At 39.4% G+C, this 13,368-nt stretch overlaps 1 protein-coding gene across 2 annotated transcripts in view; it reads left to right on the top strand.

The window, feature by feature from the left end:
• rab15 (RAB15, member RAS oncogene family) overlaps positions 1-13,368 on the top strand; it is a 46,051-nt gene that overhangs the window by 29,745 nt on the left and 2,938 nt on the right. For both annotated transcript variants that reach the window (XM_042338348.1, XM_007888111.2), the window contains exons 3-5: positions 12,334-12,394; positions 12,917-12,994; positions 13,230-13,319. In XM_042338348.1, coding sequence (XP_042194282.1) covers positions 12,334-12,394; positions 12,917-12,994; positions 13,230-13,319 — 229 coding nt within the window. The remainder of the gene's footprint in view (positions 1-12,333; positions 12,395-12,916; positions 12,995-13,229; positions 13,320-13,368) is intronic.

Here is a 13,368-nt window from a genome sequence, read left to right as displayed (position 1 = left end):
TTTATCTATCAAGTCTATGCTGGTGTTTTTTCTCCACAAAAAACTATTTAATCCCACCCTCTTACTCATTCGTGAATACCCTTCAATATTCTTCCTTTTCAAGAATCTAACCAGTTTCCTTTTAAAGATCTCAACCATGGTTTCATATTCTCAGAAAGCTCTGTGTAAATAATTTTTCCAATGTCATGTCTACTGTAATTCCTTTTGTTCCTTAAATCTGTTCCTACCAGCTACTGATTAGTCACAGTATATCCTGGAGTGATGTGCGCTATGGCAGCCGCTGAGTGTGCAAGTCCATGTATTTTCTCTATTTCCAGAACAAGGCTTCTTTTTTCACCTTAATTTCCTTGCCAGTTTTCTCCCTCTGCTTCTATTGGAAATTGCCAGTCCCTTTCCTGGCACTGTTCGAATACCGTTCATCAGGTATTTATTGACGGAGGGGAGTGGGTTGGGGGAGGCTGTACTTGCTAGTGGATCAATATCAGAAGCGAGATGCTGCTTTGTATTCTAGCTAACATTTCACCTTGCCTAGAGGGAGCTGACGTCGATGTGAGGGTATTGAAGAATTTGACATTTCAAAGGTATTTTGTGGTTAGTTCGAGCTTCCTGCCCTTGTCTGCCTTCTCCCCTCCCCTGTTATGAAATATTATAGAAAATTCTAGATTATAGTTTGTGCGAAGTCCAAATGCATAGAAAAGAAATAATCTTGCTCGAGTGCTGCCTGTCTGTAAATGCAGCCTTTTGATGAGTGATGTGATATTTGCGGGATTGAACTGAGAGACGCTGGTAAGGTGAGATTCAATGGAGCCACTGATGTTCACCTCTGTAATGGAGTTTGATGTTAGTTTCATGCCTTTGGTAAAAGCTTTCAGGTCACCAGAGTAGGAAACAGGTATAATTAAACATAAATGGCAATGAACGGCAGAATTCAAATGTGTTTCATTTATAAGATCTAAAGAAAGGTTTAGGTGAAAACGTCACTTTCACCCACTTGTCCGCAACCTTCCAGAACACTCCTACCTCTACCGTATATCCATTTCTTCAGTAAGCCGTTACTTCTGGTTTCATCCAGAGCCCCTCATTGTAGCTGCGGGGATTTTACTGCAAGTGTTAAATATATCCTATTAATACAATATCTTTGAACCTGGCTTTGCATTGCAAATAGAACTGAACCTCTCTTAATGCAATCCCCCTTAAAATTCATTGACTGCGATTTGTGAAGAACGAAACAGCTACATGAATTATTGATGAGTAGATTTTTAATGACGAACTTTTAAATCTGTGCAAAACCGATCAAAATTGAATTCAGGAAACTATCAAATAAAAGCAGGGTTGCTGAAAATCACAACTGAAAGAGAAAAAAGAGGTTAATAGTTTGGTGATGACTTCTCCCTAGAACTTCAACTCCTGCGGAGACTGTCACATCCAAAAGCCTGTTTTTCTCTCTGACATATGGTTTGACCTGCTGTGCGATTCCAGCATTTTGACTCTTAATTTCAGATTTTCAGCATTTTTACCATTTCCTTTTTATTATGTGTTTCAATGCATATTTTATGCACCCTGCCATTTCTGATTAGAAGTGATTTGATATAAATCAAGTCTGAAATATGACTAATTTTCTTTTTGGTTAGCTTCTCATTGTCTTTTTTTTCTTTATAGTTTGGAGTCTGTCCATGTGATATAATATCTCCAAAGAAGAGGAGGGGCTGGAGACTCAGTGCTGCCAGGCTACATCCAGTTTTGTTCTGTTGATGGGTGTGAGGGGAAGGAAAGGCGGATTTGGCAGACTTGGATCCTGATAGAAACCATTGCATGTAACACCCCAGTGTGTTAAAATGTTGATTGTGTGCAACTGAGCACATTTGCTGTTTCTGCACTTGTGAGATTTCTGTCCAAGTCAGAATCCAGGTGTAAATCTTGGTAAATAGTTAAATTTACTGTTCGCAAGTTGGCTGCCCCGTTGTTCTATAAAAATAAGAGCCTTTACAATGAATCCTGTCAAGCGCTTTGAGGCATCTATGCCACGTACAAAGCGCTAATTCAAATGCGAGGATTATTATTAATAATAAAATGCATAAATGACTGAGAAGCAAAGATTATGAAACATATTATTTGCGATCCATGAAAGGCTGGTCTGATGTTGCCGTAAATGACAATGAAAAGCTAACCAAAAAGAAAATTTGTCATATTTCAGACTTGATTTATATCAAATCACCTCTAATCAGAAATGACAGGGTGCATAAAGGGTCTGTTTTGCTAAATATTTGCCCTCCAAGGCTGAAAGGTAAGTTAGAAAACAAAGGCATAAAGGTAAAGAAAGTAGAAGAGCTGGAGAGGTGTTGTTTTACAGAATGCAGAAACGAAGGAGAGCTGACAGTGCTGCTTGTGAATGTATATGTCAGGCCCAGTGGAAAAGACAGATTGGATACTCAATCAAAGTCACAGCACACAGGAGGTGTCCAGGGAGTGAGTGTCTGGTGCCAGTGGAGGAGATAGCTGTTCAGCTTCATGCAGTGGAGTTTGTGCTTGACTGAGTTTGTCTGACTGAGCCAGAGGCTGAGACGTCACTGTACCCAGGGATAATGAGAAGCAAAGATTATGAAACATACTATTTGCGATCCATGAAAGGCTGGTCTGATGTTGCCGTAAATACAGATGGAAATCTGTTTTCAGTTCAAATGATTGCACAGATTTCTTTCCCACTGCCTGATAGTGAAAACGATGGAGAGGTGCTGGGCAGCGGTGCGCTTATGAAGATGAGCTTGCCACCTGTTTTTAATGTAGATCACACTGCCTGAAGTCAATGTGCTGTCAGAACAAATGAAGCATTTTTTGTCTCTTAGTTACGTTGCCAATTCGACTGAGTCGTTAAAAGGTTGGAGTGAAATGTGAAAAGTAAACAGTTATATGGAGATAAGTGCATTACTTGCTATTTAAAGCAATCAAGATGAGGCAGACGCTTTTAGGCTCTTTTGTCTTTAATAGAAACACATAACATTCATGCTGTTGCTGTAAAATTACGTGTTTGGTTGAGATAACTAGGCCCTTTGTTGCACTAAAAGTGTCTTGTAGATAGACAGCAAGTGGCGCTTTATAATGCTTAAATTTAAACAATATGCTGAACTTATAGTGTGCAAGTCCATTTCCTGGAGGGGGCTGTTAGTCCTTATCTACTAGGAAGGAGAGGGAAATTAGAGGAAGGAACGATTATTCCAGTAAATTGTCAAAGATTTGGAAGCAGGTAGGGGAATGGCCATTCATTGTCTAAAAGATATGGGGCTGGGATGAAAATAGCAATAAAAATATGATCCTTGCATTTGAATCAGGGCCTATAACATCTTAAAATGCTTCACAAAGTTTCTGTGAAGTGTAGTGAGTGTGTATTTATGGCAAAAATAATTAGAAGATCAATTTTTTAAAAACATTGTAGTTGCAGCAGTAAAAATATCCTTCCAAGTGCCTTGGGGTGATTTTTGAGTTCAAATACATTTCACTTTTAATGTTTAAGTACCTTAAGGAGTCAACTGATGCCATCAGCTTCCTGCCCTGAAACAAGTGTAAACTGCCTTTTATCACTTGAATACTAAGTCATCGTTGTGGTTCTCTCTCAGCGGAATTGGTTTGGTTATTTCTAGTTCACAAGGGAAGCTCGGATAACAGAGGTCCTTCAGCCCATCTGAGCTTAGCCATACAGAATACCAATCTTACTATAAATGTTCACCATCAGATTGTAGTTGAAAGATTAGTTCTCGTTAACAGAATCTTGTTTTTTCAATTTATAATCTTGATTGATCTCAGCATTCAGGAGGATAAAATCTGAATACTTGTGAGATGCTGGTGACTTATCGCAAAATCACAGCTGAGTTCGCTTTTGAATTTGCTTTCTGGAAATAACTGTATTGATAAGAAACAAGCACAAGACTGTTGGGAAGATTTGGAAACCCTGTATTTACAGTAAGTGATGAGTCTAAGAAGCGGCTTCATAAGTTTCAATTGCTTTCCCATACAATGAATCCTACTCTTTCCCAATCATTTTAAGATCTCACCTAGATTGAAGATAAAAGTGCTAAGAATATTACCTTAAGAATTTTACCTGTGCTGCACCTTCTGTAATTAACTACTGACTGAATGATAATGTGAACTGTCACTCTGCTCTATGCAACATTCAGGGATTGAAATACTGGGTCCCATTTATCAAGGTACCCTCTGGCCCTCCCTCTTGCTTGCAGGGTTGGCAATACTGTGCATTTGTAGCACAAGCATTGGATTTATGGCAACATTTCTGAGCATCCAAAACTTGAAATTTTTTAAAGTCTTAATTTTTGGCCTTGATTTGAAGTCGGTTTTCTGTAAGTTCTTTTCAGAATTATTGTAATATTGTGGATCTCGGGAGGTTTGGGGGTGAAAAATGTGTGCAAATCATGATGTGTAAACCTAAAGGCAAAAGAACCAGGATCAGCTATATTCAACTAACTTAAACATGTTGAATTATGGCATAAAGTACCATTGAGTCAATGAGCCACAAGCATACGTACTCTGATGAAGGTTGCTTTTGCCTTTGAGAGCTGCCGGGGATATAAAGACCTCTTAGGGTTCTTTTTCCTAGAATTCTGAAGCGTAATAACACCCTGGAACTTGGAACATTTTGTCACTTTGGCAGAGATGAATCAATGACAAGATGATAATGAAAGGACAGATGTAGGCTGTAAATTGCCTATCACTCAAAAGAGAGATGTCAAGCTGTCGATGTTTGTGGATGGTCCACTGAGAGATACTGCATGTTTTCTGATCAAGGTCCAATAAGACAATCAAGATTGATTGTATTATTGGACCAGCAAAAAGTCTGATCTTTCAACATGTTGCCTTCCTCAGTGCAGAATTAACCAAAGACAGCGACAAAGAAGCAATTATTTATGAATTAACACACACAATGAGATCAAACGTGCAGTAATTTCTGACAGCATTTCTTAATGAACTATCCAAGTGGGGATTCAGTCCATTAACAGGAAGTACAGCCCACAGGAAGTAAATTGGATCAGAGCAAGGTTCCCTACAGGTTGACATGAGATCACTTCTGGTTTTCTTGGTAAGGATTTCTATTAGAAATTTCTGCCTAGCAGATCCCCAAATCTTTGTAAAATTATTATCTTATTTCTGCACTGTTTAATTTTAAAATGGTGAAGAAATGCCAACCAAGTAACTATAATAATAATCCTTGCATTTGATATAGCACCTTATCACATCTAGTGAGAGTTCAGACTGGGTCAGCAGTTGTATATCTGCAGGGATTCTGTTGTGTTTTAATTTATCACTGATATTTTGACATATGCTGCTTCCCACTCACTTCTACTTTCTAATTGCTTCAGACACCTAATCCTGGTAGATTTATCATCGTTGAAATTCGTTTATTGACCTTTCCTAGAATTGTGCAATAATCTTTGATGCTAATTTTTTTTCAATCCATCTACACTCTGCATATTTCATTTGCAAAGCCAAACAGTGAGTGTCTATTGCTACGCGTATTTCTAAGGTAAGTGAAAAGAGACAGCCAACCTTGAAGCATTTATTATGGAGCAGTCGCCTTGTCACAAGGAATTAGAAGCACAGAAATTTACAGCACAGAAGAAGACCATTCGGCCCATTGTGTCAATTGAGTAATCTATTGAGCTTGTAAATCATGGCACCTGAACCAAAGGAAGGTGAAACCAAATAACGAAAGGGAAGCAAAATAAAAAAGAAACAAGAGAATGATGGAAGTTGGAGACAGGGAGGAAATACTTTTTTGTAAGCAAATGTGGTAGTCATTTTAGGCAGTTCGAAGTCCCAAGTTCGGTCAAGAAGTGAACGAGAAATTCAAGAAGGCATCTTCCCATTGCTACACCAAGCCTTAACGAGTCCAATGTCCTGATATCAAAAACAGCTAAGTTATCTGTACCATACTATTAATTTTGAGTCGATCTAGTACTGTGAATGTTGACAGAATATTCGATCATAAGGAGAAGCATAATTAAGCTTATTTCTGCCATTTACAATCAACACCAGAGGTTGCTGGATAGAGGTTAGAAGCATGGCCTCCTGAATGATTTTCTCCTTTCTAATCAAAAGCGCTGAGGCCAATTATAGTGCCACACTGCCTTCTGCCTGAAGATCATCTCTCTCAGCGCAGACTGGGGATTAAAGCCAGCAACTTCTTGGTCAGTAGAGCTCAGCAACTCACTGAATAACCTGAGTGGAATCATTGGTTCAAATCTTTGGTGTGCGTGAGGGAGGAAAACGTAACCCAAATAATTTGTACCCAAGATTAAAAAGATTTTCTTTTACTCATACTCTGCATATAGGCTTTGAGCCAACTGCACCACAGAAATGCTATTCAAAAAGAATTCAATTCTTCCATTTGATATAGCACTCTTCACATTGGGAGGAGGTCTCAAACTGCTTCACAGTATTTACTGTAAAGTATAGTGACTGTATTTGTAGGCGAACACGGCAGCCAGTTTGAGCACATCAATGTCCCACAGACCTCCTTGAAGAATTGAAATTTTAAGTGGGGGAATGTTGGCCAGAAGAACACCGGGAGAAACTCCCTTCTCTTTTGTGAGTTATGTCGTGAGATCTTTAACATCCACCTGAACAGGCAGATAGGACTTCTTTTAATATCTCGTCTGAATGTCTGCACATCTAATTATGCAGCGCTCCCCCAGCACTACACTGGAGTGTCAGCTTAGACACTGTTTCAAGATCCGATGTGGGGCTCATACCCACAACCTTCTGATTCAGAGATGAGAGTGCTTCCAAATGAACCTGACTGACAACTATTAAATAGGAAGAGCAGATTGGCTGTTCGGGAGGGTGAGGAAGACAAGTTAATCAGCTACAATGGAAAGGTAGAATATTTGCCTCTTTAAGAGAATTCAAGTAGGACCATGTCACTTTCCCATCTCTGGCTCTATATGGGTCATTTCTCATCAGCTGTCTTCAGTTCTTTTTCTTCTGCTGTCGACATTACATGAGAAACCTTTTCCCCTAACAAGAGTTAGGCCTCTGCACCCTGAAAATGTTCTCATCCCTGCAATCTTCAAATCAGTTCAGCAATCTCAGACATCTGGTTTCAAATTGTTCATTAATATCTGCTGTCGCAAGCTGTCATCGCTGTAGTTGGGAGATGATTGGAAGCACATTTGCTGATATACATTTATGAAGGGAATTTGACATATTGAGTCATCAGTCAAACCTTAGTCTTCACATCAGATTTCAGTCCGGTCGTTGCTTTGCAGGTAATGCAGCCACAGTTCTGAATTGTGTTACTTCCACGGAGATCTCACTTCTCTCATTGGCACCAGATTTATTTTGTTTTTAGCCAAAAGAATTGGTAAACTTCACCTGGTCGCAACCAAATGTTACCTCATCTTTCATGGAGTGAATGTACCATCTTGGCCGTCTTCAAGTTCGCCGTTCGGATTTTAAGCACATTCAGTGTTTCAGAGATGTGATAACTGCACATTTCGTATTCGGATATCTGCAAAGATGCCACACAAATCAGGTTGAATAGTCATAATTTTTCAAATGGAAAGTGCATATATTTTGTGAAGTGTATGTATGTATATACATCTGGAACTGCCTTCCTCACTCCCTTCGTCTCGCTCCCTCCCTTCCCATTTTCAGGTCTCTGCTAAAGACCTTTCTTTTCGACCGCGCCTTTGACCACCTTCCCACCCCTCCCCCTGGCTCGGTCGGGATCCGAAACTGTAAAGCACTCTGAGACACTGTCCGGCATGGAGGGCACTATATAAATTCAAGTTGTTGTTGTTATATATAATTTATACAGTTTTTACTGCTGTTGAAATCATTTTGTTCACTATTACTCCCTTTGAGGGAATAACTGGTTTGTGATGGATTTAAGAGATGCTCGTTTCTGTACTCCTAAATTAAGAATAATGAAGCCACCAGAATACTCCTTTTATTACCTATAATCATTTTGAATGGGTGCAAAAACATTATTGTAGCAGGTTACATTTACCCAATTTATATAGATCTGTGTAGTATTCATCACTAACAACCTGCTAATGTAAAAGTCAAATTGAATTTTATGTGAGTAATCTCTCCAGAGATTCCCCAAATGTTTTAGTCGCAACCAACAACATACTTTGGAATTTAAGGATTCTGGACAAGTGGAAATACAGTAGCTGGAAGCAAAATTGCTTTTTGACAGAATTATGCCAACACTTCAATCCATTTAAAGCCTAAATTTCACAATTTTTCTTTAGCAGAGAAGGGTTTGCCGAAGAATTTGGGTGAGCATGGGTTAAGCATGAAATGTCACTTTTATGTGCTTCTGGATTTGTCTTTTGTTAATTGATTGATTTTTGTTTGTCCTCAGCGCCTGTGACAAGCTCATTGCATTTCTGGTGTTTGACAGCTCGGTGTCTAGTCTGTCACTGCAAATATTTGTGGCGAAAATTGGTCCAGCGCAGATCAGGAAGGTCCTCACCTGTCTGTGCTGACAACGAGTTGTATCATGACACAATTAGCTTCATCACCCTGAGGCGTGGAAGTGAAAAATTGAACTGTATTTCCTGCCCCTGATCACCATCCAATACATGTCCATTTGGTGAGGACAAGATCAGATTTAGCTTCCTGTGGTCTAAATGGTTAAATTCCTTTTTCAGTGAGTTTCCTATAGGCTAGCTGTGCCCGGGAAGATGTGATGCCTACATCAGATGATCATCATATGTATTAAAATATCACTAATAAAATCCATTCACAAACATTCATCATTAAATCTTTTTAAATTCACCGACTATTAATTAATACACAAGTGAGAATATTGTAGGACGCTCATTCTATGAGTGAGAAATACATACCAGTCACTTCCCTCCTTAACTCTGGGTCTAAACCATAGCAATTTCAAAAGGGGATTTTCTCCACAAGTGTTGGGGTGGGGGTGAAACGTATGAGTACACCATCTTCTCAAGGAGACAAACGCAGTGGAAAATTGAGGACGAAGAACACTTAAGTATTTCCTGTGGATGGGCAGAAATGGGAAGGTGGTAGAGGTGGCTATTTTGGGAGGATGATATCAAATAGGAAAAAGGTTTTTTTTCACCCAAACCTCTTGTGAACTGCTTGTTTCCTTATAGCCCCACCAGGTGGGTGTTGATAGTACTGCATCCAAACTGTTGCAGTGGATCTCAGCAAAGCTTGGAGGGACAACCAACATTCAGGGAGTCAGCTAACTTATCTGTGTTCCTCTTCCCCTCCCCTCCTACCAAAAAAATTCTGTGGAGTTCACCAAAACTTTTTTATTGTACGTTTATCTAGCAGTAAGTAAGTAGAAACCTAGTTGTTAGTTGAATGGAGGATTGTTTTTCCAAAGGTAATAAACCCTTCAAAAAAACAATAATAATTTGGTTTCTCAATTAACGACTGACATTACTGTGGGCAATTGGCTGCTGTGTTTTGCCCACAAAATGTACAGTCAATTCACTTTACAGAATATTCTGTGAAGCGCTTTGAGACATCTCGGAGTCGCGATAATGCGCTATATCAAATGCAAGTATCATTATTATATAATTTTACACCAGTCCTGTTTACTTTCATTGTCCCAAGATTTTTAGCACTATTTGTAATAGCAGATCTCAAAATAGCCCATCTCAAAATCCTCCTCTTCGACTTTCAGTCACCCCCCAAACCCTATCCTTCAACCTCCTGTCCCAACCCCCAGCTAGAGTCAAAATCCCTGACTGTTCCAACGCCTTAGGATGTCCTCCTGACATAAAAGCTGCTATACAAATGTAATTTGTTGTTGTTGATATTGCATTACATGTGTAAGTACAGTATGTTGCAAATCCTATATGACCATGTGGTTGTAAGTGGCTGTTTCGTTGGTTTGGAATCACGAGAATTTAAAGATTGTAAAAATAGCACAGAATTGAAAGTGTTGGGGACAATTAAATGAGCAAACAAAACATTCTCCTCGGTTTGTAAGTGTTTCTGCTTTGCAGTGGGAGGGACTGAGCTGTCAAAGTGACAAAGGCTTTTACACTGTTTGCAATGTGTGTTTACATAAATGTCAGTGTCATGCGAATAAACACATTGTTGTTGTACTATGTTTTTTTAAAAATAATAATGTTGCGGTGTTTGCATCCTACTTTTTGACATTTCACACAAATAGCAGTTGCGTTAACCAACTTGGTTGGAGCTCATTTTAGCCCCGGTGAGCACTGTAATTGAGAAATTGATTGATGCCTTAACCTAATGTCTAATACAAAGGATTAAGACTTGATCTTTATAGGGTATATTTGCGATTTAGGTGCCAGTCAAAGAGAAAAATTGCAGGGTTGCTGTTAAGTGTTGTGTGGCATTAACAATGGATTGCGAAATGTTTCAAGTACTTAATGCGTGAGCTATTCCTGGAATCCCCAGGAGTGTTTTGCTCTAAAAAGAGAGTACAGTACTCCTTGGAAGTTATTTTTTTATGTGATTTGGGGGAATTTAGGATTTCCAAAGGGGAATTATTTTATTGAAATCTTGTGCAGATATTGAATAAAATGGAACAGAGTTCTGTCTATTGTGCCTCAGCACTGTCACACTAGCAGTTGTATATTTTACTTCCATTGAAATCTTTTCGGCTTTCAAGGATAATAGAGATCCAGCATTTCAAGGATCCTCCGGAACAGGCTTTTTTGTATTGTCAGTAGCAGGGAAGAACTATGTGTACTTTGGCAAGGCTTCATCTACTGAGGGAACTGAGCCAACAAAGCCTAACCCTGGAAAAATGCAGTATTTCTATCTTGGCTGCTCTCCACTAACTTTCCTCCCTGTTCGTTTTTCACTGCTCCCTGAACACAGGCTGAAGTTCAAAGAACTAAAGTTCAGCACTGCTTTACTGTATTATCAAGCACCACATCCAAACAACAACAACATCTGGGCACCAAGAGCCATGCGACATTTAAAAATAGAAACCTCTTCATGTCTAGTAGTAAGAAAATGTATGTGGTGATTTCTGAAGCTAACCTGAGATTTGACGTGTGGGTTTACTCTTTTGTATAATTTGACCCTCCCTTTACCAAGTAGTGTTTTGGGTGAAAACACTTCCATTGATATGCAAGCCAAACTGATGCCACAAAAATCTCCTTTCTCTGCCAGTAAGACATGTCCCATGTGAAATGAGACTCGGCAGTCTTGCAACCTTTCTGGGGGTCAAAATTGTGTAATTCATTCAGAGGACACTCAAGAATGGTTGACACAGGAAATGGACAAAACTCAACATTGGGCTTCCAGGTTTTTAAGTGGGTAGAAGCCTTGTGTGATCCTGTCCTTGCTCATAAGAACCAAAGGTTCCAGGTTTGAAACCCCAGAGGGTGTGGAGTCGATTGATTTTAGCCAGGCTAACAATTGGAGCCACTATAGCTATCTGGACCATCCTGTGTTATTAAATGCAGCACATCTGTTAGTTTCTAATTCAATTTTCCATTACATGAATGCAATGCTACACTTAATGAACAGAGCATAATGGCCCCCTATACAGCATTTTAAATTGTAAAGAGGAATCGTATCTGCAGTTAGAATAATGCAGCAACTTTGTTTTAATGAAATTGCTTTCATTAAATAAATGTGAATGCGTGTGTTTTTCATAGATTGCTACACTGATATTCCTTGACCGATGCAATGATGAATAAAGCCTTGACCATCAATAATATTGTGCTCATCTAATAACAAAGTGTTGGTAGTATTTCCATAACCATAGATAAATAATATTGTATTCTCTCATATTTTTACCTCTCTGTGCTGCCAATGTAAAGATCAAGAGATGTGTATTTTGCTAAATATTGTAATTATTGTAATTTTTTTTGGGGGGGCTGCAGTGGCATTTATTCATCTAGGTGTACGTGTGTGTTTGTGTATGTGTTTATATGTTTGTATATACATATAAAACAAATAGTCTATTGTTTAGGATGTTTTCTGAAAACATAGCCCAGTTTAAGAGGCAGTCTGTGGTATGTACGTACACTGCATACAACATACTGTTGGCCCATACGAATGAGAGGTGAGGACTTTTAACAGTGGAGGCACCTTGTGCTCTGGATCACCACACTTGGTTGTTGAAATGGGGTCGTGCTTCCTTGTAGTTCAGACAGATTACATATGGCCTGTCTGAAAATATAAGTAACTTCGTATTGATTTTTAGCAACATGTTGCTAAATAAACATATTGTGCAACCTGTTTATTATTGCACCTAAATTCTTCTGAGCCAAGTACTTATGCAAGGATTATTAATATTATTACTGTTACTCGGTTATAATCTAATATCACCTCTTTCAAAATTGTTCTCAGGGATACTGCAGGGCAAGAGCGCTACCAGACTATCACAAAACAGTACTACAGACGGGCCCAGGTGAGTTCCAGCACACAGTCGATGCTCTCAAAATATTTCTCTTTATTCGCTTCGATGCAATGGATTTTCTCGGATAAACTGAGCCTTCAATAAGCATCACAAATGATTTTGCAAAGCAAATAAGCTCCCTGTTGCCTTGGTGGATAAATACGTTCTGGTGCTGAAACTTGCTGACAAGGGATGGGCTCAGTTCACCCAGAGTTTGCTCAGCTCAGTGAGCGTAAGAAGAGCCAGGTTCACTAGTTTGGAATAAGACAAGTGGGATCCTGCTCCTGAATGCAACTGCTGTACTCCTGAGGTTGAATAGCCTGCTGACCTGTGAAAGCATTTTAGTGAACTCCTTTTCCCTGAGAAACTATCCAACTACAGCAATAACTACTTGCAATTATATAGTATTCATTGGTGGGGTCGTTGCAGGTGTCATTACTGTTTTGCATTGCTAGGACTGTACCATGCTTGATGCAATGAATGTGGTGGATTTTTGTGTAATAAATGGAGTCTTCCAATATCCTTTTCCTGCAGGGTATTTTTTTGGTGTACGACATCACAAGTGAACGTTCCTTTCAGCACATAATAAAATGGGCCAGCGATGTAGATGAGGTAGGAACCACCATCTTCCTGCATTCTAGATTCAGGGTCCAAATTCCTGACTGTCCCAATGCCTTGGGACGTCCTCCCAATGTGAAAGCCGCTATACAACTTTAATTTGTTCTTCTTCTTCTCTTAGAATATACAGTTTTAATTTAATAGGGGGGCCGGGGTGGTGGGGGGGGAGAGATTCTGCCCCTAATGTTTGGAGTTAGGCTGTCACTTACAATGAATGGTGTTCCTCCAGTATGCACCTGAAGGCGTGCAGAAGATTCTTGTAGGCAACAAAGCGGATGAAGACCCAAGGAGGCAAGTGGGTACAGAACAAGGCCAAAAGGTAAGTGTTTGCCTAATAATCCTGTATTCTAGTGAGTTAGATCAAAGAT

Source organism: Callorhinchus milii, unplaced genomic scaffold (assembly GCF_018977255.1).
Source record: "Callorhinchus milii isolate IMCB2004 unplaced genomic scaffold, IMCB_Cmil_1.0 Scaffold9, whole genome shotgun sequence".
NCBI lineage: Eukaryota > Metazoa > Chordata > Chondrichthyes > Chimaeriformes > Callorhinchidae > Callorhinchus > Callorhinchus milii.
Note: the sequence above shows the minus strand (reverse complement) of the source record. Positions and strands in the feature narration are given on the sequence as shown.